This window comes from Aotus nancymaae, unplaced genomic scaffold (genome assembly GCF_030222135.1).
Source record: "Aotus nancymaae isolate 86718 unplaced genomic scaffold, 86718_ANA_hifiasm-v0.15.2.pri h1tg000015l_0, whole genome shotgun sequence".
Taxonomy (NCBI): Eukaryota; Metazoa; Chordata; class Mammalia; order Primates; family Aotidae; genus Aotus; species Aotus nancymaae.
Genome location: NW_026988426.1, coordinates 18,077,197 through 18,101,164, shown reverse-complemented (window position 1 = coordinate 18,101,164; position 23,968 = coordinate 18,077,197). Strand labels below are relative to the sequence as shown.

General features: G+C 41.5%; 1 protein-coding gene across 1 annotated transcript in view; it reads right to left on the bottom strand.

Annotated features, from left to right (window-relative positions):
- RARS1 (arginyl-tRNA synthetase 1) overlaps positions 1–14,403 on the bottom strand; it is a 34,455-nt gene extending 20,052 nt beyond the window's left edge. The window contains exons 1-7 of the mRNA XM_012461105.3: positions 14,317–14,403; positions 11,967–12,101; positions 6,597–6,785; positions 5,275–5,383; positions 4,630–4,730; positions 3,909–4,030; positions 2,306–2,426 (exon numbers count right to left, since the gene is read on the bottom strand). Of these exons, the coding sequence (XP_012316528.1) occupies positions 2,306–2,426; positions 3,909–4,030; positions 4,630–4,730; positions 5,275–5,383; positions 6,597–6,785; positions 11,967–12,101; positions 14,317–14,361 (822 nt within the window). The 5' untranslated portion in view covers positions 14,362–14,403. The remainder of the gene's footprint in view (positions 1–2,305; positions 2,427–3,908; positions 4,031–4,629; positions 4,731–5,274; positions 5,384–6,596; positions 6,786–11,966; positions 12,102–14,316) is intronic.
- Between the last annotated feature and the right edge of the window lie 9,565 nt (positions 14,404–23,968).

Here is a 23,968-nt window from a genome sequence, read left to right as displayed (position 1 = left end):
TGACAGAAAATTAAGATCTTTATAATTCCTCTATCACAAGGAATTTTTTTTTTTTTTAAAGATAAAGTCTCACTCTGCTGGAGTGCAGTAGCAAGATCACAGCTCACTGCAGCCTTGACTTTGCCAGGCTTGGGTGATCCTCCTACCTCAGCCTCTTAAGAAGCTGGAATTACAGGAGTGTACCCGGCTAATTTTTTGTATTTTATGTAGAGATGGAGTCTCCCCATGTTGCCCAGGCTGGTCTTGTACTCTTGGACTCAAGTAATCCACCTGCCTCAGTCTCCCAAAGTGCTAGGATTACAAGCGTGAGCCACTGCACCCGGCCCATAAAGAAATTTTTTTAAAACATTTTTAAGGCCGGGCGCAGTGGCTCAAGCCTGTAATCCCAGCACTTTGGGAAGCCGAGGCGGGTGGATCACGAGGTCAAGAGATCGAGACCATCCTGGTCAACATGGTGAAACCCCGTCTCTACTAAAAATACAAAAATTAGCTGGGCATGGTGGCGCATGCCTGTAGTCCCAGCTACTCGGGAGGCTGAGGCAGGAGAATTGCCTGAACCCAGGAGACGGAGGTTGCGGTGAGCCGAGATCATGCCATTGCACTCCAGCCTGGGTAACAAGAGCGAAACCCCGTCTCAAAAAAAAAGAAAAAAAAAATTATTTTTAATTTTGGAAGAAATAATTTTTTTGAGACATGATCTCACTCTGTCACCCAGGCTGTATAGTGCAATGGTGTAATAACAGCTTACTGCAGCCTTGACCTTCCTAGGTTCAAGTGATCCTCCCACCTTAACCTCCCAAGCAGCTGAGACTACAGGTGTGTGCCAACATGCCTGGCTAACTTTTGTATTTTTTTTAGGGATGAGGTTTTGCCATGTTGCCCAGACTGATCTCAAACTTCTAGGCTCAAGGATTTTGCCCACTTTGACCTCTGAAAATGTTGGGATTACAGGTGTGAGCCACTGAACCCAGCCAGGAAATAATTTTTAAAAAGGGAAAAAAACCCACGTGTACAAAGCTATTTACTGAGTAACAGCACCTCTAAAATAGAAAAAAATTCAATTAAGGATTAATGCAAACATTGGTATATCAATCCAACAAAATGTGCACTCATAAAGTAACACACAAAAGTTTGCAGTATTAAACATAATACAAAAACTACAATATAATAAATGATTAATACATGTTGGTATACAGATAAGGTGTCAAAGAAAGTTGACCACAATGGGCATTTTACAATTATGGATGATGTGAAAATTTGTCTTTTAAATTGTTTTTACATATACTTAACATTTTCAAAATACATACAATTAAGCATCAAAAAATTTTAAGTGCTATAATGTATTCTGATTAATAAACTTCTAAATCCATGTAGTAGGTAATGTGGTAGAATTCATTTTTTTAACTTTCATTTTTAAATATACTTTTATTTTTTAAGACAAGGTCTTGCTCTGTCACCCAGGCTGGAGCACAGTGGCATGATCACAGCACACTGCAGCCTTGCGCTCCTGGGCTCAAGTGATCCTCCCGTCTCAGCCTCCCGAGTAGCTAAAACCACAAGCGTAAACCACCGTGCCCAGCTAGTTATTTTTGTATTTTTTGTAGACATGGGATCTCACTTCGTTGCTCAGGCTGGCCTCAAACTCCCAAGCTCAAGCAATCTGCCTGCCACCGCCTCCCAAAGTGCTGGGATTACAGGCATGAGCCCTGCACCTGGCCTAGAGTTTCATTTTTAACATATACTAATAAACAAAGCAAAGATGACATATTAACAGGTGGGGGATGGCTGTTCCTATGCATGCAACCAAATGTAATCTATCTAGTAGTGATTCCATATACCCAACCAAATGCAATGAATCTGGGGGCAGGGGATGGCTGTTTGTAAGGCACACAGCCAAATGCAATGAATGTCAGAATAAAAAAGAATCCACTTCTTCAGGTAGGTAAACTAAACCAAACAGTTCGTCAGTGTAAGTGAATTTAATTTAGTCTGTTCCCATTTCGCCTTCCACCATAAATAAAAGCTCTTGAGTCCTCCCCAGAAACTGAGTAGATGCCAGCGCCATGCTTGTACAGCCTGCAGAACTGTGAGCTAATTAAATGTCTTTTCTTTATAAATTAAAAAAATAAAGTAATTTAAGTTCAAGAGAGTGTCATTTATACAGAGAGAACATGTACTACTAAGGCCGTTAGCAACTTTCACTTAACTCCATAGCAGCTTTAAAAACCATTTTAAGGTTCCTAAGGAAAACAGATAATTATGATTAATGGCAAACATAAATAATATAAAATAAATGGTATCAAACCTTATAAAAGGCCTGAAGATCCCCAATAGGAGGTGAAACTGTTAGATAATCTGGAAATTTATCTTGCAGGTGAGCGACGAGCATGCCAAACTGGGTCCCCCAATCTCCTACATGATTCAACCTAATATCAATCAGAGAATATAAAATAAATAATAAACATGGTTAAGTTAAATTAGAGGAACTATATTCCACTAGGAACGACTAATGTTTACATGCCAGTACATCAACATTTAGTAATATCTGTTTACTTGGATATTTCTTCAACTAGTCTGAAAACTCCACAAGAGATGAAAACTATGTCTGTTACATTTAGCTCTGCATACTCAAGTAATAGAGGCTGCACATGGCAGGCATCCAGGAATTCCTGAATGAATGTGTTTTTGTCAATGGACTATAATCTGTTTATTTTGTAGCTAATTGAGACAATGACAGCTGAGCCAATGTTGGTTATTCCCACCATTTTATGAAAATTTAACATTTTAACTAATTATCTTAGTATAATTTAGACCAATGGTTCCCAAATATCAATGGACAAAATTCTCGAAAATATATGTTGGGCTGGGCCAGCGCCATGTAATCCTAGCACTTTGGGAGGCGGAGGCAGGAGGATCACTTGAGGTCAGGAGGTCGAGACCATCCAGGCCAACATAGTGAAATCCCGTCTCTACTAAAACTACAAAAATTAGTTGGGCGTGGTGGTGCAGGCCTGTAGTCAAGGCTACTCGGGAGGATGAGAAGGAAGGATCGCTTGAACCCAGGAGGTAGAGGCTGCAGTGAACCGAGGTTGCACCACTGCACTCCAGACTGGGAGACAGAGAGAGACTCTGTCTCAAAAAAAAAAAGGAAAATATATGTTGATCCAACCACTTCTTTCTCTCTGCTTTTTTTAAATCCAAACCACCAGATCATTTTTCAAGTGCATCATGATGATAGCCTCTTCACTTACTGTTAGTCTCCCTTCTTTGCCTAGCTTTCTCACAGTAAGTACCCAGAGTAATCTTTAATTTGTATTATTTAAAAATTTTATTTCTCTAAAAATATAAAAAATAGAGATAGATTCTTGCTATGTTGCCTAAGTTAGTTGAAAACTCCTGGCCTCAAGTGATCTTTCCACCTTGGCCTCCCAAAGTGCTGGGATTATAGGTGTGAGCCACAGTGCCCAGCCTAATCTTTAATTTGATCACATTGGTCCACAAGCTAAAACTCTCTAATAGCTTTCCATTACACTTAAAATAAAAATTGCCTATCACAGCTTACAAGCAAGGCCCAACATAACCTATTCCTTTACTACCTTTCTCCCTAGTAGGATATAAACCCCTTGTATACAAGAGGTCCTCGAGAAATACTTGTAGAATGAATAAAGGAGTTTTATCCTTGGTTTTACTAAGAGTCTAAAAAAAGTAAAATAGTAAAAAAGGTTCAGAGGAGAGGCTCAGGACATATATTAAAATCTTACTGGCTGATTGTAAAGCAGAACTAAGCTGATGAACCACTGATTTAGTTGAACGAACGATCTTTCTCGAGTGAGATATTTCATGTTCTATAGAATTTTCCAAACAAGAAAATAAGGCAAGAGAATAGGAAGCAAGGCAAGAGCACATACCTGAGCACATCATATCCTGCAAATTCAAAGAGGCGGGATACACTCTCTCCTATGATGGTTGACCTCAGGTGGCCTACATGCATCTCTTTAGCCATATTAGGGGAGGAAAAGTCAACTACAACCTGTGGTAGACAAAAAGAGAAGGCTGTTAAGAAGGGCATAAACATTTTGTTCTAATACGTTAATAACACATTTAAAAACAAACTCAGACTTAAACATTAACTTGGATTGTAATTCAATCATGCTCGATTTTACGATGGATCTGTTTGTATATTTTTAACTGAAAAAGAATCAAATTCATTTATAAAAATTATCCACTCTATTTCAGTGATATCTGTTTATCAACTGGCTACCTCAAATGCCTTGTGGAATTAAGAGAAAAAAAAAATCACAGAACATGCTTGACTCAGGAGAAAGGCTACTTCATAAGTATGTTCATAATCTCAAATGTTAATGATTAAATTTCAATATAAAAAGTGAAATCCATTCCCAGTTTCAGCACTTTTCCTGTGGTTCGTTTTTCTTTTTCTTTATTAGAGATGAAGTCTCACTATATTGCCCAAGCAGAAGTGCAGTAGCTATTCACAGCCTTTAACTTCTGGGTTCAAGCAATCCTCCTGCCTCAGCCTCCCAAGTAGCTGGGACTATAGGCACATACCACCATGCCTGGTTCCATGAGGTTCTAAGATACTAATATATTAATCAAAAAGTATACATATACCTTTTTATTCTCTCCCAGAGCAGGTAGTTTAACTCCATTCACTAGGAGATTGGTCAACTGATCTGATACGAAATCCTTTCTTAAGTGGACATTAATAAAACCTAATGATAGAAGAGAAAAAATATCAGATAATGTCTTATCTGGAATAATCGCTCACTCCTAAGGATTTGCTCCAGAGGCTGACCTGGCTCTGGCAAAATTCTTCAGGATTCCAATACCAGTTGTGGCCTTGACTTAAGCTGTCTTGTAAGCTCCTGTCTCACCATCTACTTCAAGCCTTCACCACTCTCCTGAAACCTTCCTACTTAATTCAGGAAACTTTCACTATCAGCAAACAATCTGTTTGCCTCTTAACAGACAAAAGAATACCCTTGTGCCGAAGACTTATCTGCCATTATCTATCCTAATTTTGCTGATGAAAAACTGAATCACAAAGAGGCAAAGTAACTAATTCAAGATAAGGCAGCTAAAAGTGGTAGATGAGTCTAGATTAAAACTTCAATTTCCTACTTCACAATCCATAGTGCTTTCACTATCTTGTTCAGTATATAAATTTTAAACCTCTAATTAAAATGTGTGTTCTTTTTTAACTTCAAAAAGGACTCATCTTCAATACAACTATTAAGAAGGATAACAATATCATACCAGGACCAGCAATTTCAACTTTTTCAATATATTCATTGTCTGGGAGGTGTTTGGTAATGTTTTCAGCAATTTCTCTTGTATTAACTTTCTGTTCCTTGGTTTTGAGCATCTACAACACAATATAAAATGATTCATTACACAACAGGTTTCAGCAAGTTACTCGAAAATGCACACCTAACAAGGCACAAGATGTATTTTACGTAAGAACCATCGAAAGGGCTGGGCGTGGTGGCTCACGCCTGTAATCCAAGCACTTTGGATGCCAAGGTGGGCGGATCACCTGAGGTCGGGAGTTCAAGACCAGCCTGACCACCATGGTGAAACCCTGTCTTAAAAAAAAATTAAATAAAAAAATTTAAAAAACTAAAAAAAAAAGAACCATCAAAAGGCAGAAGCAGAGAAGTCCAACCATATTATGAATGACAGATTAAAGTGTCAACAGTGCAAAGAGGAACAGAAAAGTGCCCAAACTACATGATCTCTATTTCCAAATGTTACACAGAAATACCTGGAACTCTCTTTTTTTTTTTTTTTGGAAACGGAGTCTTACTCTGTCGCCCAGGCTGGAGTGCAATGGCGTAATCTTGGCTCACTGCAACCTCTGCCCCAAGTTCAAGCAATTTTCCTGCCTCAGCCTCCCTAGTAGCTGGGATTACAATACCTGAAGCTTTTTAATGATGACACAATAAAGTCTACAGTAGCCTGGTTCCAGCATATTTACATTACTAATTTTCAAGTCATTAAGGTGTGCAATAGTCACACTTGAGAAACAACACTATAAGAAAAGATCTGGACTCTTCAGAGTAACTCTTTCTAATCCAGCAAAGAAAGGAAAACAGAAAGACCCAAGCCAGATGCAGTTAACTGCAAACACATCAGACAATGTAGCTATTTAAAATGGGGAAATCCTCTGCTTGAAAATGAATACATAAGCCTGGCTCAAAGATCACAGTTACATCAAACATTTCATAAGGATGCTGACTGGTAAATGGCTAATTTTAATTTTTCACCTCCCAACACTGATCAACAACACACAGCAATCCTGGACACAGCAGGAGGGAAATACTTAAACAAAAGAGTACCAATGATTGTCCTTAAATATTGAGAATATATGTAAAATTTAACCAAAACTTAAAACTTGTGCTTAAAAAAAAAAGTTAAAACATATGCCCTCCCCCATCCCCTTTCTCAAGTTTTTCAAACTGTGGCAAATGTCCTTTTCACCAAGGATACAACTTGCAATAGTATTATTTCTATAAATGTTAATGATGACATTAATACTTAAAAAAGACAAATAACTAAGAGTCATGACAATACATCACCTGAGAAATACCCATAGCACTATTACACTGATAGTCCCCAAACTTGGGCTGCTGACTTGGTGTCACTATCAGAGGAGGATTTTCCAAATCTGGATATGCAGCCTTAATTGCATGGCCAAAGATCTCTTGCAGGCGGCTATTAATGTTAATCATATTTTTAGTTGGTTTGTTTCTTTCTTCCTGAAGACTCTGTAGGAAAAGAATGGAAACATGTCAATATACAACATCATCACCATACAAAATTTCTACAAATTATTTTGAGTACAGACCTTCAAATATATTAAGAACCAAAAGAGAAAATGTACTCATAGTGTGACACCCTCACATTTGGGACTTACTAAGACATGGAGCAGAACAAGTCCATCCCACAGCATCTACAACATCCATGGGAAATGCCCAGAGGTCTTACTTTCTGCATTTGTTTTAGCAGAACAGAAACTGGGAGGAAGCAGCTGAAAAGGGCTAATGGAATCCTTTTCTCAGCTTCCCTAAATCTCTGAGAAAATATTTCACATCAAACACTGGAAGTGAAAACTCAATGGACAAAAAAACAAAAAAATATGTTGTGTTCATCAAAATGTTGACCTCTTCAAGGCATGAAATAAAAGGGAACAAAGTAGGTAATATCGATATACCAGAAAAGCCAGTAGTTTTGTTTTACTGTTATTAGACCTACTACCTCCTGTTTTCCCATGGAATATAGTCATTTAAGATGGCATATAGGCCAGGCGTGGTGGCTCACGCCTATAATCCCAGCACTTTGGGAGGCCGAGATGGGTGGATCACCTGAGGTCAGGAGTTTGAGACCAGCCTAGCTAACATGGTGACATCCCATCTCTTAAAAAAAAAAAAAAAAAAAAAAGATGGAATACAATTATCTCTATTACTGCACTTGTCATACCCTCATAAAACTATCTGTCTCCACCACTAGACTGCTGGATGCACAGAAAGTGCTTAATTCATGGCTCTCTTCCCTGGCATCTAGCACTGTACTTGTCATATATAGCAGTTTAGCAAAAAAAAAAAAAAAGAGAGAGAGAGAAAAAGGTGAATGAACACATACGCTTTTAATGGAAGGTAAATATGCTGCCTATACACTTCTATGTTCATCAATTTTATGTTCATTCAGATGTTCATCACCATTTTAGGTTCATCACAAATTTATGCTCATCAAAATGTCAATGCTATAAAATATTAATAACAGTAACAAAAGTTAATATTTGAGTATGTAGTGTCAAGATTTGAACCAAAAGCCTTATTTATATGCATTATGTTATTCCATAAACAAAATAAAATGGAGTTTGTTACTATTATCACTATTTCTATGTGGGCTACAGATAAGTAACTTGCCAAAGATAAGAGAAGAGGCAGGGTGCGGTGGTTCGTATCTGTAATCCTAGCACTTTGGGAGGCTGAGGCGGGCAGATCACAAGGTCAGGAGTTCGAGACCAGACTGGCCAATATGGTGAAACACCCGTCTCTACTAAAAATACAAGAATTAGCCAGGCATGGTGGAACATGCCTGTAATTCCAGCTACTCAGGAGGCTAAGGCAGGAGAATCGCTTGAACCTGGGAGGCAGAGGTTGCAGTGAGCCGAAATCACACCACTGCACTCCAACCTGTGCAACAGAACGAGACTCTGCCTCAAAAAAAAAAAAAAAGAATAAGTGGAAAAGCCCAGATTCAAACTCAGGTCTACTGAAATTAAGAGCCCAAGTTTCATGCTCCCCTCATCATCCCTATCATACGAAGAAATTGTATTCTTAAATTCACTAAAAAGCCTGATTTCAAGTTTGTAGCTAATTAATACTTGACTCCTCTCTTTGGTAACATACTTAAAACAAGGAAGATATGTTTATCGCAATCTAAAGATTTCCAACAGCAAATACCAAAGTTACTTGGATATGATTCTTTTTCTTCTTTGTTGTAAGACACAAGATCTCACTGTGCACTCTGTTGAAGCTGAAGTGCAGTGGCATGACAGCTCACTGCAACCTTGAGCTCAGTGCAGTGGCATGACAGCTCACTGCAACCTTGAGCTCAGTGCAGTGGCATGACAGCTCACTGCAACCTTGAGCTCAGTGCAGTGGCATGACAGCTCACTGCAACCTTGAGCTCAGTGCAGTGGCATGACAGCTCACTGCAACCTTGAGCTCAGTGCAGTGGCATGACAGCTCACTGTAACACTGAGCTCAGTGCAGTGGCATGACAGCTCACTGTAACCTTGAGCTCCTGGGCTCAAGAAAGCCTCCTGCCTTGGTCTCCCAAAGCACTGGGATTACATGCATGAGCCACCATATTTGGCCTAGATTAGATTATGATCTTTTTTTTTTTCTTTAATAAAGACGGGGTTTCACCATGTTGGTCAGGCTGGTCTTGAACTCCCGACCTCAGGTGATTCGCCCGCCTTGGTCTCCAAAGTGCTTGGATTACAGGCGTGAGCCACCACGCCCAGCCAGATTATGATCTTATACACAAAACTTGCTATAATTGTGGGTCAAGATGGCCAGGGGCAGACCTATGTTGATTGGATCCAAATAATTTTAAGCCTGCTTGGCTCAGAGTACACTGAAGTTTATATATTGAACTAAACTATATTATTGGTGCAGTTAATTAGAAATCAAGTGGCAAGAGGAAGCCTAAGGTAAAGAGCACAGTAATACCAAGGAACACCTCGGGGTAGTTGCAGAGCAGGGAATGCTGCTCTGGTCCCACGAATGCCTTCTCAACATGGAGACTGCATGAGGGCCTCCTAAAGAGGGCTTATGCAAAGGTCTCTGAGAAGGGAGGCGACCTGCCCCTTGAGGCATTGGGCTCTTCATCCGCTATACTTCTGATGCAGGGGTATCCTGATAACAATCACAATCGGTGATAAACTCAGCATACTAGTTTACAATGTCTTAGAAGGATCTCAAGTGCTGTTAAATGCTCAGAGCACTAGTTTAGCATGTCTTAGAAGGATCTCAAGTGCTCTCCTTCCACTCCGGTAAGATCAATGAGATTATGCATATAATAAGAGTGTTTGGAGCCCAGAGCTTGGGACCAAAAGGGTTCCCACACCTGCGTTGGTCCCCTGGACCCATGCTGTAAATTCTACCCTTGTGTCTCTGTCTATTTCCTTTTCTCAATCCGTCGCCACCTCCAGGACTAAGGGTACACACGTATGGGGTTTGGCTGGTTCCCAACAATAAATGTCAATTTTTTATTTTTGAGACAGGGTCTCACTCTGTTGCCCAGGCCGGAGTGCAGTGGCACGATTTCAGCTCACTGAAACCTCTGCCTCCCAGGTTCAAGTGATTCTCATGCCTCAGCCTCTCAAGTAGCTGGGATTACAGGCACATGCTGCCACCCCTGGCTAATTTTTTTATTTTTAGTAGAGACAGGATTTCACCAGGTTGGCCAGGCTGGTTTTTAACTCCTGACCTCATATGATCCACCTTCCTCAGCTTCCCAAAGAGCTGGGGTTGCAGGCGTGAGCCACAGTGCCCAGTCTCAATTTTTTTAAAGGATAGGAGTACCAGTATGTACATGAGAGAGAGAGAGAGAGAGAGAGAGAGAGTGTGAGTGTGTGTGTATGTGTGTATACCTCACATACAAAATCTACTATACTTAGTTTTGGCACCATGCAAATTACTATCTGATTATAATCAATTCAGTATGTTTTCTCTATCAGTTTCGTATGTGATGCTTTCAAGTCAGAGCATGTGGCCAAAGTGAACCAGGGAAAGAGGATAGGGTGAATGGCCATCACACACAGTACTTTATTATCCTGTGGTTTTTAGTTCTGCTATGTACATTGTGTTCAGCTGCTCATTCAGTAGGGCAAAGTATTTGTCAAAGAATCAATATGCCTTCCACATTACACTGAGAGCATTCTCCTATCTATATGAGAGCTAATCTGCATTACAGAAAAAAATGTGTATTAGAATATGCTATCTATCCCAGCTACTTGGGAGGCTGAGGTGGTTCCGAAGAGTTCGAGAAAATACTGTACTTCCTTTTGTATCTTTTCCCTTATAGTCAGTCTCTAGCACATATTAGACATTTAATAACACTTTTGAATTAAAATAAATGTAACAGAGAATTAAGTATATGTAAGTGCAGAATGAATGACATAACCAGAAAAGTGAGATTCTTTTGGGAAGAGTCTATGGAAAAGGAATTTCGTGATTTTAGAAGACTCAAAGAAAAGCATAGCAGATCATATATAGGTAATACGAACTCAAGCACAGCAGACCACAAACAGGTAATATGAGAAATGTCATGAGAGTGGGGCAGATAGAGTCCAAGGTGAGTAAATGGAATCAATCAGCTTTGGGAAAAAGATGTAATGCCAGCACAGTTTGTCTGAGAGTAGAATATACACACAGGAAAATAACTACAGAAATGAGGTTAATACTCTGGGATATGTCATCACCAAACCTGAAAGATGGTCCAAAAAACTGCAGCAAGTCCATTTTTAACAAAACTGATAAACACTGTTAAATTATGAGACTATTAAATAAATATAGCACAAACTTTATGGGAAAAAAAAGGTTTTGAAATACCAGGTGGAAAAAAAGCCCAAATGATAAGATACAAAAGTAAAACTGTAAAATAACCTACTTAGGGCAGAGAAGGTATGTAGGTGTATTTTCAAATATTTCTTTTATGATAGAGGCAATGATTTAAAAATCAAATTTTTTTAAAGGCATGGGCATAAACTGTTGAAAGAAATGCCTCAACCTTGCTGGGTGTAGTGGGTCACACTTGTAATTCCACCACTTTAGGATGCCAAGACAGGGTGGCTTGAGGCCAGGAATTCCAAGGCCAGCCTGGCCAACACAGCAAGATCCCAACTCTATTAAAAAAAAAATTATGAAAACAGACTATTACAGTAAAATAGTAAAAAACAACAACAAAAAAAATTAGCTGGATGCGGTGGCACATGCCTGTAGTCTCAGCCACTCAGGACACTGCAGTGGGATGGCTGCTTGAGCCTGAAGGTTGAGGCTGCACTGAGCCATGATCATGCCACCGCACTCCAGCCTGAGTGACAGAGATCCTGTCTCAAAAAATAATAAATAAATGCATAAATAAAAACTTAAAAAGAAATGCCTCAACCCTACCTAAATCCTACTTTAAGTCAGCTAAATAGTTTCAGGATGAAACATCTCAAAAGAGTCCTAAAGGACAGGATAATACCAACTTCTCACTATTTGCACCAACTACTTCAGTCCTAAGTTGTCCAATGCAAGGAAAAGAATAGGGTTTCTATGCTTCTTTTTCCAAATTCCACAGGATATACTTCCAGAATCTTTGGTAACAAAAGTTTTAAAAAAGGTATAATAATTCAAACTGGAGAATAATACTAGAACCAAAGTACTTACCTTTCGAAGAATATTCAGTCGATACTTTAATTTTAAATTTTCTTCTTGTAACTGCTCCAAATTTGGAGAAGCTCCTAAAGAACCACAGTTTTTCAACCGGTCAATTTCAGCAGTCAGAGATTTAATCTCTTTTTCCTGGGGGAAAAAAGGCACTTTTTTCAGTCCATAAACTTACTTCCACATTTCCCCTCTCCATCAAGGCACAGCATAGACCATGGGAATCATTAATGTGCCCTTTGACCATCTGTGATTTTTTTCTCCTCTGAGACTTTTGCTGACATTGGCATATTATCCGTAATAAGAAAATACTTGGCCGGGAGTGGTGGCTCACACCTGTAATCTAAACACTTTGGAGGCCAAGGCAGGCGGATCACCTGAGGTCCGAAGTTCAAGACCAGCCTGACCAACATGGTGAAACCTCGTCTTAAAAAAAAAAAAGAAAGAAAATACTGGCCGGCATGGTAGCTCACGCCTATAATCCCAACACTTTGGGAGGCCAAGGCAGGTGGATCACTTGAGGCCAGGAATTCGAGACCAACATAGACCATCAGTGTTGCCAACAAAGCGAAACGCTATCTCTACTAAAAATACAAAAATTAGCTAGGAATGGTGGTGCATGCCTGTAATCCCAGCAACTTGGCATGAGACTCGCCTGAATCCCAGAGGCGGAGGTTGCTATGAGCTGAGATCATGCCAGTGCGCTCTAGCCTGGTTGACATGGTGACTCTGTCTGGGAAAAAAAGAAAGAAAGAAAAAGAAAGAAAGAAAGCCAGCCAGCCAGACACTGTGGCTCACGTCTGTAATCCCAGCACTTTGGGAGGCCGAGGCAGGTGGATCACGAGGTCAGGAGTTCAAGACCAGACTGGCCAACATGGTGAAACCCCATCTCTACTAAAAAATACAAAAATAAGCTGAGCATGGTGGCTCATGCCTGTAATCCCAGCTACCTGGGAAGCAGAGATAGGAGAATTGCTTGAACCGGGACCTGGGAGGCAGAAGGTGCAGTGAGCAGAGATCGTGCCACTGCACTCATCCAGTCTGGGCTACAGAGCAAGACTCCATCTCAAAAAAAAAAAGAAAAGAAAATGTTAAGCACGCATATACGTGTGTTGGGAGACAGGAATAGGAGTGTTAAGTGTATAATGAAATATATCTTATATCCCTAGTTTTTTTTCTTTGGCTCGATAAGACACTCTGATTTAGCAAGAGTACTTAGTTAAGTTTCAGGCTGACCAACCTGCTTTTATTCCCAAGTCTTATGACTTGGGACTCTTAAAAAACCAAATGTCTTTTGTCACATTCAAAATAGCTCAAGGGTCTGTCTTTTACCCTTTCCAGGACTAAACAATTTTCCCATTTCTTCCTACTTCCAGTGTCTTAGGTCCTAGACTAGAGGAGATCAGGTTTTGTACTTTAATATCTAAAACAAAACACATGTCAATTCAGAAAGAAACAAAGCTTCTAACTTAACTGCAAAACTCAGAGGGAGAGTCCTCATCTGAAATTTCAGAATACTTACAGGGAGATAGCTACAGCCAAAGCTAAATTGCCATAAATGAGCATACATTACGTTCCAGGAGCTGAGCTAAACACTTTTCAGTAATTACCTTCATGATTATTACAACCCAGTGAGGCAGTCCTTATAACCCCATACTGATAAATATATGGCTCAGAAATGTAAAGAACCTGCCAATTTACTCGACTAACTTGTACTTTGTGACTGCTGATAAAGTATAAAGCTGTAACGAGTACTGTGAACTACTTTCCTACCATCCCTCCCCAACTGGGCATAAAAGGTAATGGAACTGTCCCGCTTTCACTTTCACAAGGTGTGGCTGTTCCTTCCCAACAAATGTGTAAGGCAGAGAGCAAACTCCCGTTGGTCTGATAATGAATCATTCCATGGGTTTATTAGGAATCCTCTCGCTCAGTATCCCGGAAAGAACTGTGGCTGAGCAGCAAACCAAGACCCAGAGCTCCTGAGCGTATCCCGCTTTGTCTATCTCCCCGCATCCCATAAGAAAGCACGTGTGTATGCAGAGGAGGAGGTGGATTGTGGGGAGAAACTTGTTCTGAACATGCCAGGCTCCAGCCCACGAAGACGCTGGCTTGGGGAGGCCTGGGAGAGGGTGGGGACCCTCCATTCCGCTGAAAGTCACAAACACACGGGCTTTGGAATGATGGGTGCTTCCTCTCTCAACCCTTCCTGCTCCCACAGGGACCCTACCGCCCGCCTCAGAAAGGACCAGGATGGTCCTCGCCTAGCGGTCCCTCCCTCGACACCGTTCGGGCAGGAGCCAGAGCCTGCCCATCTCTTCCAGGCCTTCCCGCCGGTCTCCTGCGGCCAAACCTGCTGCAGCAGCCGCTCAGAGCATTGAGCCACCAGTCCTTCCATCCCGTCAGCGTCTCACTCGCCAAGTGGACGGAAGCGGAAAAGGGCAGCCTCTCCCGGAAGCGGAAACCCCCTCCGGTCCGCTGTCACGTCGGACTCGGTGCCGCCGCCTCTGCTGCCTCCTGGTGGGATCCAGGAAACACTGCGAGGAGAACCCGCGGGGATGTCGGCCAGAGGAGAGGCTGCAGCCCAGGGACGTTTGGGTAAGGGGAGAGTAATTGAGCAGAAACGAACCATAGCTGCTCTGTGCTTGGATTGACTTGGACAGGCACTACCCTAGAGCTTCTGGCTCTCAAAGGCCTCACTTTGTCCCTCTGTGAAATGGGCACAAAACTAACCAATCCATTCATTTGTGCAACAAGCATTTATTGTGTACTTTAAAATGCCAGACACTATTCTAGGCCCTGAGGGCACAGAGAAAACAATACAGACAAGATCTCCCCTCTCATGGCAGCTACATTTTAGAGTTGAGTGATAAAATAGACCAAAAAAGGTAATAATCTCAGGTAGTTTAAATTGCCGGGAAGGCAATGTGATAGAGTGACTTGTGTCAGAGAAAGCACCTCTAAGCAAGTGACATTTGAGTTAAAATCTTATTTATTTATTTTTTCAGTTTTATTGAGGTATAATTGACAAATACTGTATATAATAACGATGTACAACATGTTTTGATATATGTGTACATTCCGAAATGATTACCACAATCAAGATAATTAACATGACCATCATCTCATATAGTTATCATGTGCGTGCGCGCGCGTGTGTATGTGTGTGTGTGTGGTGTGAACATTTAAGATCTATCCTGAGCCTGGGAAACAGCTAAGACCTCGTCTCTACAAAAAAAATGGAAAAATAGCTGGGCATGGTGGGTGCCTCTAGTCCCAGATATGTGGGAGGCTGGGGTGGGAGGATCACTTGAGCCCAAGAATTTAAGGCTGCAGTGAGCTATGATTATGCCACTGTATTTCTGCCTGAGTGACAGAGTGAGATCCTGTCTCTATTTAAAAAAACAAACAAACAACAACAACAACAAAAACTGCAAGTATACAACATACATTATGTCTCCAGTATTTATTTACCCTGCCTAATGGAAACTTTGTAACTTTGAGCAACATCTCCCATCTTTCCTACCCCACAGCCCTGACAACCACCGTTCTATGCTCTGCTTCTATGAATCCGAATTTTTTAGATTACACATATGCATGAGCTAATGTAGTATTTGTCTTTCTGTGCCTGGCTTATTGCACTAACCTAATGTTCTCCAGGTTCATCTAGGTGACAACATGTCATCTATGTTGAAACCATAACAGGGTTTCCTTTTTAAAGACTGAATAATATTTAACTGTATATATATTGAGTTAAAATTATAAACAGCAAACCTGGGACCTAAGAAGGCAGGGAACTTAATTATCTTGTTCACTCTTCCTTATGGCTCCAGAACTTAGAAAGTAGCACTCTCTGAACTTTTTGCCTGTGTGCTTCATAAAAGAATGTTAATAATTCATATCCCATTTTACACTTTTAAAAGTTGACATCAGGCTGGACACAATGGCTCATGTCTGTAATCCTAGCATTTTGGGAGGCTGAGGAAGGCAGATTGCTTGAGCCCAGGAGTTCAAGACCAGGGAAAAATGGTGAAACCTTGTCTCTACCAAAAATACAAAACATTAGCCAAGCACGGTGGTGCTCACCTGTAGGCCCAGCTGTATAGGCGGCTTAGGAGGGAGGATTGCTTGAACCCAACAGTTCAAGGCTACAATGAGCCATAATTCTGCCACTGCACTCCAGTCTGGGCAATGAAGTGACACTCTGTCTCAAAAAAAAACAACAACAACAACAACAAAAACCCCTGACATCTAAAAACTCTTATCACAACTTTAAATAGTGAGAATGGATTATTTTCTGGCATGATGTTTCATAAGTGCTCTCACTGTATTTTCATCAAAACTGTGGATTGGCAAGTTTAGCTTGTTCAATTTATGGAAAATGTCTGCCATATTGTTTCATTTGCAAAGCCAGTCCTCTTTGTCCAATCAAATAATCCAAATTATTTTACTTATTTTTTAACCATTTTAAAATTGCGTTTATCTTTTTTCTTTTTAAATTAATTAATTTGCCGGGCGAGGTGGCTCACGCTTGTAATCCCAGCACTTTGGGAGGCCGAGGCAGGTGGATCACGAGGTCAAGAGATCGAGACCATCCTGGTCAACATGGTGAAACCCCGTCTCTACTAAAAATACAAAAAATTAGCTGGGCACGGTGGCATGTGCCTGTAATCCCAGCTACTCAGGAGGCTGAGGCAGGAGAATTGCCTGAACCCAGGAGGCGGAGGTTGCGGTGAGCCGAGATCGTGCCATTGCACTCCAGCCTGGGTAACAAGAGTAAAACTCCGTCTCAAAAAATAAATAAATAAATAAATAAATTTATTTATTTATTTTACATAGAAGTATATGAACTATCCTTTATTTTGTAAATCAAATAAAAGTGTTAATATAGGGTCGGATGCGGTGGCTCACGCCTATAATCCCAGCACTTTGGGAGGCCAAGGTGGGCGAATCACCTGAGGTTCGGAGTTCGAGACCAGCCTGACCAATATGGTGAAACCCTGTCTCTAAAAAAAAAAAAAAAAAAAAAAAAAAGTGTTAATATACTAGTCCTTCCTTATCCATGGGAGATACCTTCCAACACACCTCAGTGGATGCCTGAAACTGTGGATAGTACCAAGCCCTATATATATATACTATGTTTTTTCAATCCAGTAATTCAGAAGGCTACTAAGTAACTAACGGATGGGGAGTGTAGACAGTATGGATTTGTTGTACCAGGGGAGGATTCACATCCTGGGCAAGACAGAATGGGACAGTGGAGATTTCATCATGCTACCAAGAAATGGCATGCAATTAAAAACCTATGAATTGGTTATTTCTGAGTTGGTTGTTGAAAACTATGAATTGGTCATTTTCCATTTAATAGCTTTGGAATGTGGTTGACAATGGGTAGCTAAACCACACATAGAGTGGTGGGAGGGAACTACTGTACATGTTCCTGAAATGGCCTTTGCAAAATTATGACAGTTAAGAGAAATTTGACATCTTGCTTGTAGCCTCACAGTCTATCTGTCTTTGCTCATTTCTGGGTGTGGGCCAAGCTAACTTTGGGGGAAATTTAGTTTATAGTTAAAATGGTAATAGCCCTTCCTCCAAATCGAACTGTTCTTGTAAAACTAATGCAAGGTAACGAAGCTATGAGGATGAGAGGGGCTTGAATTCTAAATAATTGTCACCCATCATTCTGGAGGTCAGATTTGCAGCTTCCACAATAACTCTTGCAGACAGGCTCTGGGGACACAAAGAAAGCAAAACAGACAAGATCTCCCGTCTTATGGCAGCTACATTTTAGAGTGGAGAGATAAAATAGACCAAAAAAGGCAACAATCTCAAGTAGTTTTAATTGCCAGGAAGGCAATGTGGTAGAGTATCTTGAGTTGGGTGGCCCCACCTGGCCCCACCAGTCAGTCCTGTGGCGCCTAACCAGGAACTGACTCAGCACAAGAGGCAGCTTCGATTTCTTATGATTTCCTCTCCAACTCAACCAATCAGCATGCCCCTACCCTACCCTACTGCCCAGCAAACTATCTTTGAAGAACCTCTAACTTAGGAGCCTTCGGGGAGGTTGATTTGAGTAATAACTCCATCTCTTTTTTTTTTTTCTTTTTTTAAAGACGGGGTTTCACCATGTTGGTCAGGCTGGTCTTGAACTCCCGACCTCAGGTGATCCGCCCACCTTGGCCTCCAAAGTGCTTGGATTACAGGCGTGAGCAACCACGCCCGGCCATAACTCCATCTCTTATGTGGTGTGGCCAGACTTGTATCAACTAAACTCTTTCTTTATTGCAATGCCATAGTGTCCATGAGTCAATTTTGTTTGTGCAGCAGGCAGGAAGAATCCACTGGGTGATTCTATCACTACCTTATTTCTAAATTCCGAGAAAGATGGAGGGAGGGATGGACAAGTTGGTAGATAGACAAAGGAATAGGCAGATAGATCTCTATCTTCAAGGTAAAGGAAGAAATAAAAACAATCAATCATTTTGCTAAGCCCCCTTTGTTTGGTGCTCAAGGATATGCCCTCTGGAAAAAACATGTTCTTGAAGTGCCCCTTGTTCAATTCCTGTTAGTTCACACCCAGGCAATGTGGAGTCCTGATTTAGGGAGGTGGAGTCCGGCTGGTGGGAATGAAGGAAAGCAAAAAGAGAAAGCAGATAAATTATAAGTCTACCTTTCTTCATGGTTCAGGATACACAGTCCTCCTGTGCAAATAACTCACAATCTTCCTGCACCCAGCTATTATCAGACACCTCAGGTGATAGAAAAATGTTAAGTTAGCTCACTGCAATCAGCATTATCAGTACTGCACAAAGTCCTCTTTAACACAGCCCAAGCACCATTCTAGCAAATTCCCAGCATGCCTTTTGTTTCCTGGAAGTCAGCACCTGTCTTACTGATTTGCCTGTTGCACCCTTGCAATGTACTTTCCTGCTTTGTCTAATACATCTGCCTTTCTTTACCTGCAACTGTCTTAGTAAATTCTTTTCACCACCTGCATGACACAGGCCCCAGATAGTCACTACCCACGACAGGCGATGGAAAGGTGCTATGCTTTTGTTTGTGGAAGGGGAGATGTAAAAGGAGAATTGGAAAACTGAGTTTGCAGGCCAATGAATTTTAGAAAAGAGTATACAAAAATTCAGGATTCTCCTAATGTATCTGGACCCACAGATCCCTTTGAAGGATCTTCCCAACTGTGCTACGTACACGTCAGGGTACAGAACTTCCCAATCCCCCAACAAAAAAAAAGGAGGTGGGGAATGGGTACTAGCCCAGGTGGAGAGACTGGCAAAAGTGAGAGCACATAGGAATTTGTAAATTATACAGGATTTCCTGTACCCTGAGGTACATCTAGCCCAGTTGAGAAGACCGTTCATCTTACTGACCTAAAAGAAGAAACTGAAGCCAAATTAATATAAGTAGAGAGTCTATTTGGACCAGGGTTGAGGACTGCAGCCTGGGAGTCATGGATTCAAGTTGCCCTGAATATATGCTCCCATTAGCAGCCTTCACAAGTGGGTTAAAAAAGGAAGAAGATGAAAAAGTTAGGATGCAGTTCCTAAGTTGCTTACCAAGAATTTACAATGGTTCATTAAAATAACATAAGCTACCATTGTCTGTACATTGATCTTTGTATCATAAACCCCAGGAACGTGAAGATACTAGGTGAGGGTCACATTGTGTAACTTGTGATAATATTGTGGGTAATTTATTAGTTACTCTGAAATTACAGTAAGGGAAAGAGAAAACAAAATACCTTTAAACAATTACCCCCAGGCCTGGGTGCAGAGAATGTGACAGATGTCTCATGCTCCTGCCTCTCTGGGCCTAATCAGTTTTGCATACCTCACATTCCTCAGATTGCTCTGAGCCACTTTCTCAATGTAGAGCAGTACTTGACACAGGGTATTGCTCTAAAACATTTTTTGTTTTTTAGAAAAAAATTGTCACTCTGTCACCCAGGCTGGAGTGCAGTGGTACAGTCTCAGCTCACTGCAACCTCCGCCTCCTAGGTTCAATCAATTCTCCTGCCTCAGCCTCCTGAGTAGCTGAGATTACAGGCGTGTGCCACCACGCCTGGCTAAATTTTGTATTTTTAGCAGGGACAGGTTTCACCATGTTGGCCAGGTTGGTCTCAAACTCCTGACCTCGTGATCCCCCCGCCTCGGCCTCCCAAAGTGCTGGGATTATAGGCATGAGCCAAGGAACCCAGCCTAAAACTTTCTTAATCGGATGAGCAGGAAGGTTCTATGCAATGAGACTAGCAGATGCAAATGAAGCAGGAGCTAAGTTTACAGTATGGTCAATGATGAACTGCCCATGTCATCATGGTACCGTAAGATTATAATGAACCTGAAAATTTTCTACCGCCTAGCGACATCTTGATGAGTCTGACCCTGTGTAGGACTAGGTGAGTGTGTTTGTGTCTTAGTTTTAACAGTGGAAAAAAAGCTCTAGAATAAGGCTGTAAAAATGTTTTTGTACATCTGTACGCTGTTTTGTTTTAAACGAGTGTTATAAAAGAGGCAAAAAGTTAAAAAATTAAAACATTTATAAAGTAAAAATGTTATAGTAAGCTAAGAATAATTTATTACTGAAGAAAGAACATTTTAATTTTTATTTCTATTTTTGTAGAGATGGGAATCTCACTGTTTTCCCAGGTTGATCTTGAACTCCTAGGCTCAAGCGATCCTCCTGTCTCTTCTGGGATTACAGGCATAGCCTAAGTGTACAATGTTTAAAGTTTATAGCAATGTACAGTAATATCCTAGGCCTTCACATTCACTTGCCACTCACTCACTGATTCACTCAGAGAAACTTCCAGTTTTGCAAGTTCCATTCATGGAAAGGCCCTGTACAGGTGTTCTATTTTTTTTTTTTTTTATTATTTATCATTATTATTTGAGACAGAGTCTTGATCTGTCTCCAGGCTGAAGTGCAATGGCGCGATCTCGGCCTCCTGCAACCTCTGACTCCATAGTCCAAGTGATTCTCCTGCCTCAGTCTTCTGAGTAGCTGGGACTACAGGCACTCTCCACCATGCCCAGCTAATTTTTGTATTTTTAATAGAGACAAGGTTTCACCATTGGCCAGGATGGTCTCGAGCTCATGACCTGGTGATCTGCCCACCTCAGCTTCCCAAAATGCTGGGATTGCAGGCATGAGCCACAATGCCAGGCTGCATTTTTTATCTTTTTTTAAAAAAGTTATTGTTTTGAGTCGGAGTCTCACTCTGTCGCCCAGGCTGGAGTGCAGTGGCGAGATCTTGGCCCACTCCAACCTCTGCCTCCTGGGTTCAAGTGATTCTCCTGCCTCAGCCTTCTGAGTAACTGGGATTACAGGCACACACCACCATACCCACCTAATTTTTTGTAATTTTAGTAGATATGGAGTTTCGCCATGTTGGCCAGGCTGGTATCGAACTCCTGACTTCAGATGATCCACCTGCCTTGGCCTCCCAAAGTGCTGTGATTACAGGAATGAGCCACTGCACCTGGCCCTCATGACCTCATTTAAACTTATTACTTCTTTAACGACCCTATCTCCAAATACGGTCACATTCTGAGATACTGGGCATTAGGACTTTAACATATGAACTTTGGGGGAATACATTTCAGCCCATAACACTACCCTTTTGAAAAACAAAAATTCTCCACCACCCATCTGCTCATCCAAACCCTCTAATGGTTCCCATTGTGTGCAGAATAAAATTAAAAACCCATGCCTTGCCTTTATATGGGTAAAGGGAAAGCTTTCCCCTTGGCCTCCTGAAGGTTCACTGAAATATGAACTTGCAAAAAGCAGATTAATGGGGAAAAAGGCATACAAATTTATTTGCTGTGTATTCACAGGGAGAATCACTGAGCGATTGCTCACCCTGAAAGGTGGTGCAGAAGTGTATATGTCATCCTGGCAGAACAGGTTATGGGAGTCGGGGAAGAGGAATTCTGCTGAGGGTATTTTTAGGGAGAATGGATGGATCAGGGAACAGATATTAACGTGTACCTTATCTTGTGAAAAGGTCTATTCAAATGTGGCTACACTCTTGATTTTACAGAAAAGGGAAGAAAAAACAATTGTCCTTCCTGTGCCTTAGTGTGTCTGGATCTTAAGCAGATAAAGAGACTGGCTGGTCAAGGTGGCTCACACCTGTAATCCTAGCACTTTGTGAGGCCAAGGCGGGAGGATCACCAGGTCAAGAGATTGAGACCATCCTGATCAACATGGTGAACTCTCGTCTCTACTAAAAATACAAAATTTAGCTGGGCGTGGTGGCACGCCTGTAGTGCCAGCTACTCGGTAGGCTGAGGCAGAGGAATTGCTTGAACCTGGGAGGTAGAGGTTGCAGTGAGCCAGGATGGCACCACTGCACTCCAGCCTGGCAACAGAGCGAGACTCTGACTCAAAAAAAAAAAAAAGGAAGAAACTGCAACTTCTTTGGGAAAGATGGGGCGAGGGAGAAGGTCAGAGAGATCTTCAGTGTTCTTCGCTTCAGTATGTCAAAGCACCATATTTTGGGGTATCAGTTTCTGAGCCCCAACAACTTACAAATTCTTTTTTTATTTTTAGAGATGGGGTCTCGCTATGTTGCCCAGGCTGGAGTGCAGTGGCTATTCACAGGCGTGATCCCACTACTGATCAGCATGGGAATTTTGACCTGCTCCGTTTCCGACCTGGGCCAGTTCACCCCTCCTTAGGCAACCTGGTGGTCCCCTGCTCCCGGGAGGTCACCATATTGATGCCGAACTTAGTGTGGACATCCGATTGGCATAGCACACTACAGCCCAGAACTCCTGGGTTCAAGCGATCCTCCCACCTCAGCCTCCTGAGTGGCTGGGACTACAGGCACGTGCCACTGCACCCGGCCAACTTACAAATTCTTATATGCTCTCACTTTTGCCAATCTCTCTACCTGGGCTAGTACCCAATCCCCCTTTTTCTGTTTTCAAATACAGTAATGTATCACTTAACAGTGGGTACAGATTCTGAGAAATGTGTTGTTAGGCAGGTTTGTTGTGTGGCCATCAGAGAGTGTACTTGCACAAACCTGGATGCTAGTGCCTACTCCACACCCAGGCTACCTGGTATAGCCTATTGCTCCTCGGCTCCAAACCTGTATGGCACGTTACTGTCCTGAATACTGTAGGCAACTGTAACGCAATGGTCAGTAATTGTGTATCTAAACATAGAAAAGGTACAGTAAAATTATGGAATAAAAGATAATAAATAGGGCTGGGCTGAATGTATTTTGCATATGAGAAGGACATAAAAAAACCAAAAAACAAAAAAAAAAAGAGAGAAAAAAAGAAAAAAGAAAAAAAAGAAAAAGATAAATAAATAAATATTTAGTCTCTACTAAAAATATAAAAATTAGCTGGGTGTGGTGGCATATGTCTGTAGTCCCAGTGACTTGGGAGGCTGAGGCAGGTGAATCACTTGAACCCAGGAGGCAGAGGTTGCAGTGAGCTGAGATCGTGCCACTGCACTCCAGCCTGGGTGACAGAGAGACTCCATCTCAAAAAAAAAAAAAAAAAGTCATGAGGATGGGCCCTAACTCAACATGATTGGTGTCCTCATAAGAGGAGATTAGCACACAGACACAGACACACACAGAGGTAAGACCATGTGAACACACAGGGAGAAAGAGGCCAAGGAAAGAGGCTTCTGAAGATACCGACCCTACCTGCCAGCACCTTGTTTGATCTCAGAATTCCAAGTTCAGGTCAGGAATGATAAATCAAAATGGTAGCAGAAAAAAAAATGGTCAGATTCATGATATAGTTTAGAGATAGAATTGGCAGAACTTGCTGTTGGATTTGGAATCTAAAAATGAGGACATGGGTTAAGACTGTCAAGTGAAGAATGATGAGGTTCATAAATTTGGAAAGGAGAGATTTCACATAAAGGGTCGCATGCTGCAGGTGGCCATTCTGACAGGCCGGGAAGTGTAGCCTCCAGCCAGTAGCTGAAAACATGCACTTCGAGGGACGGGCACAGCAAAC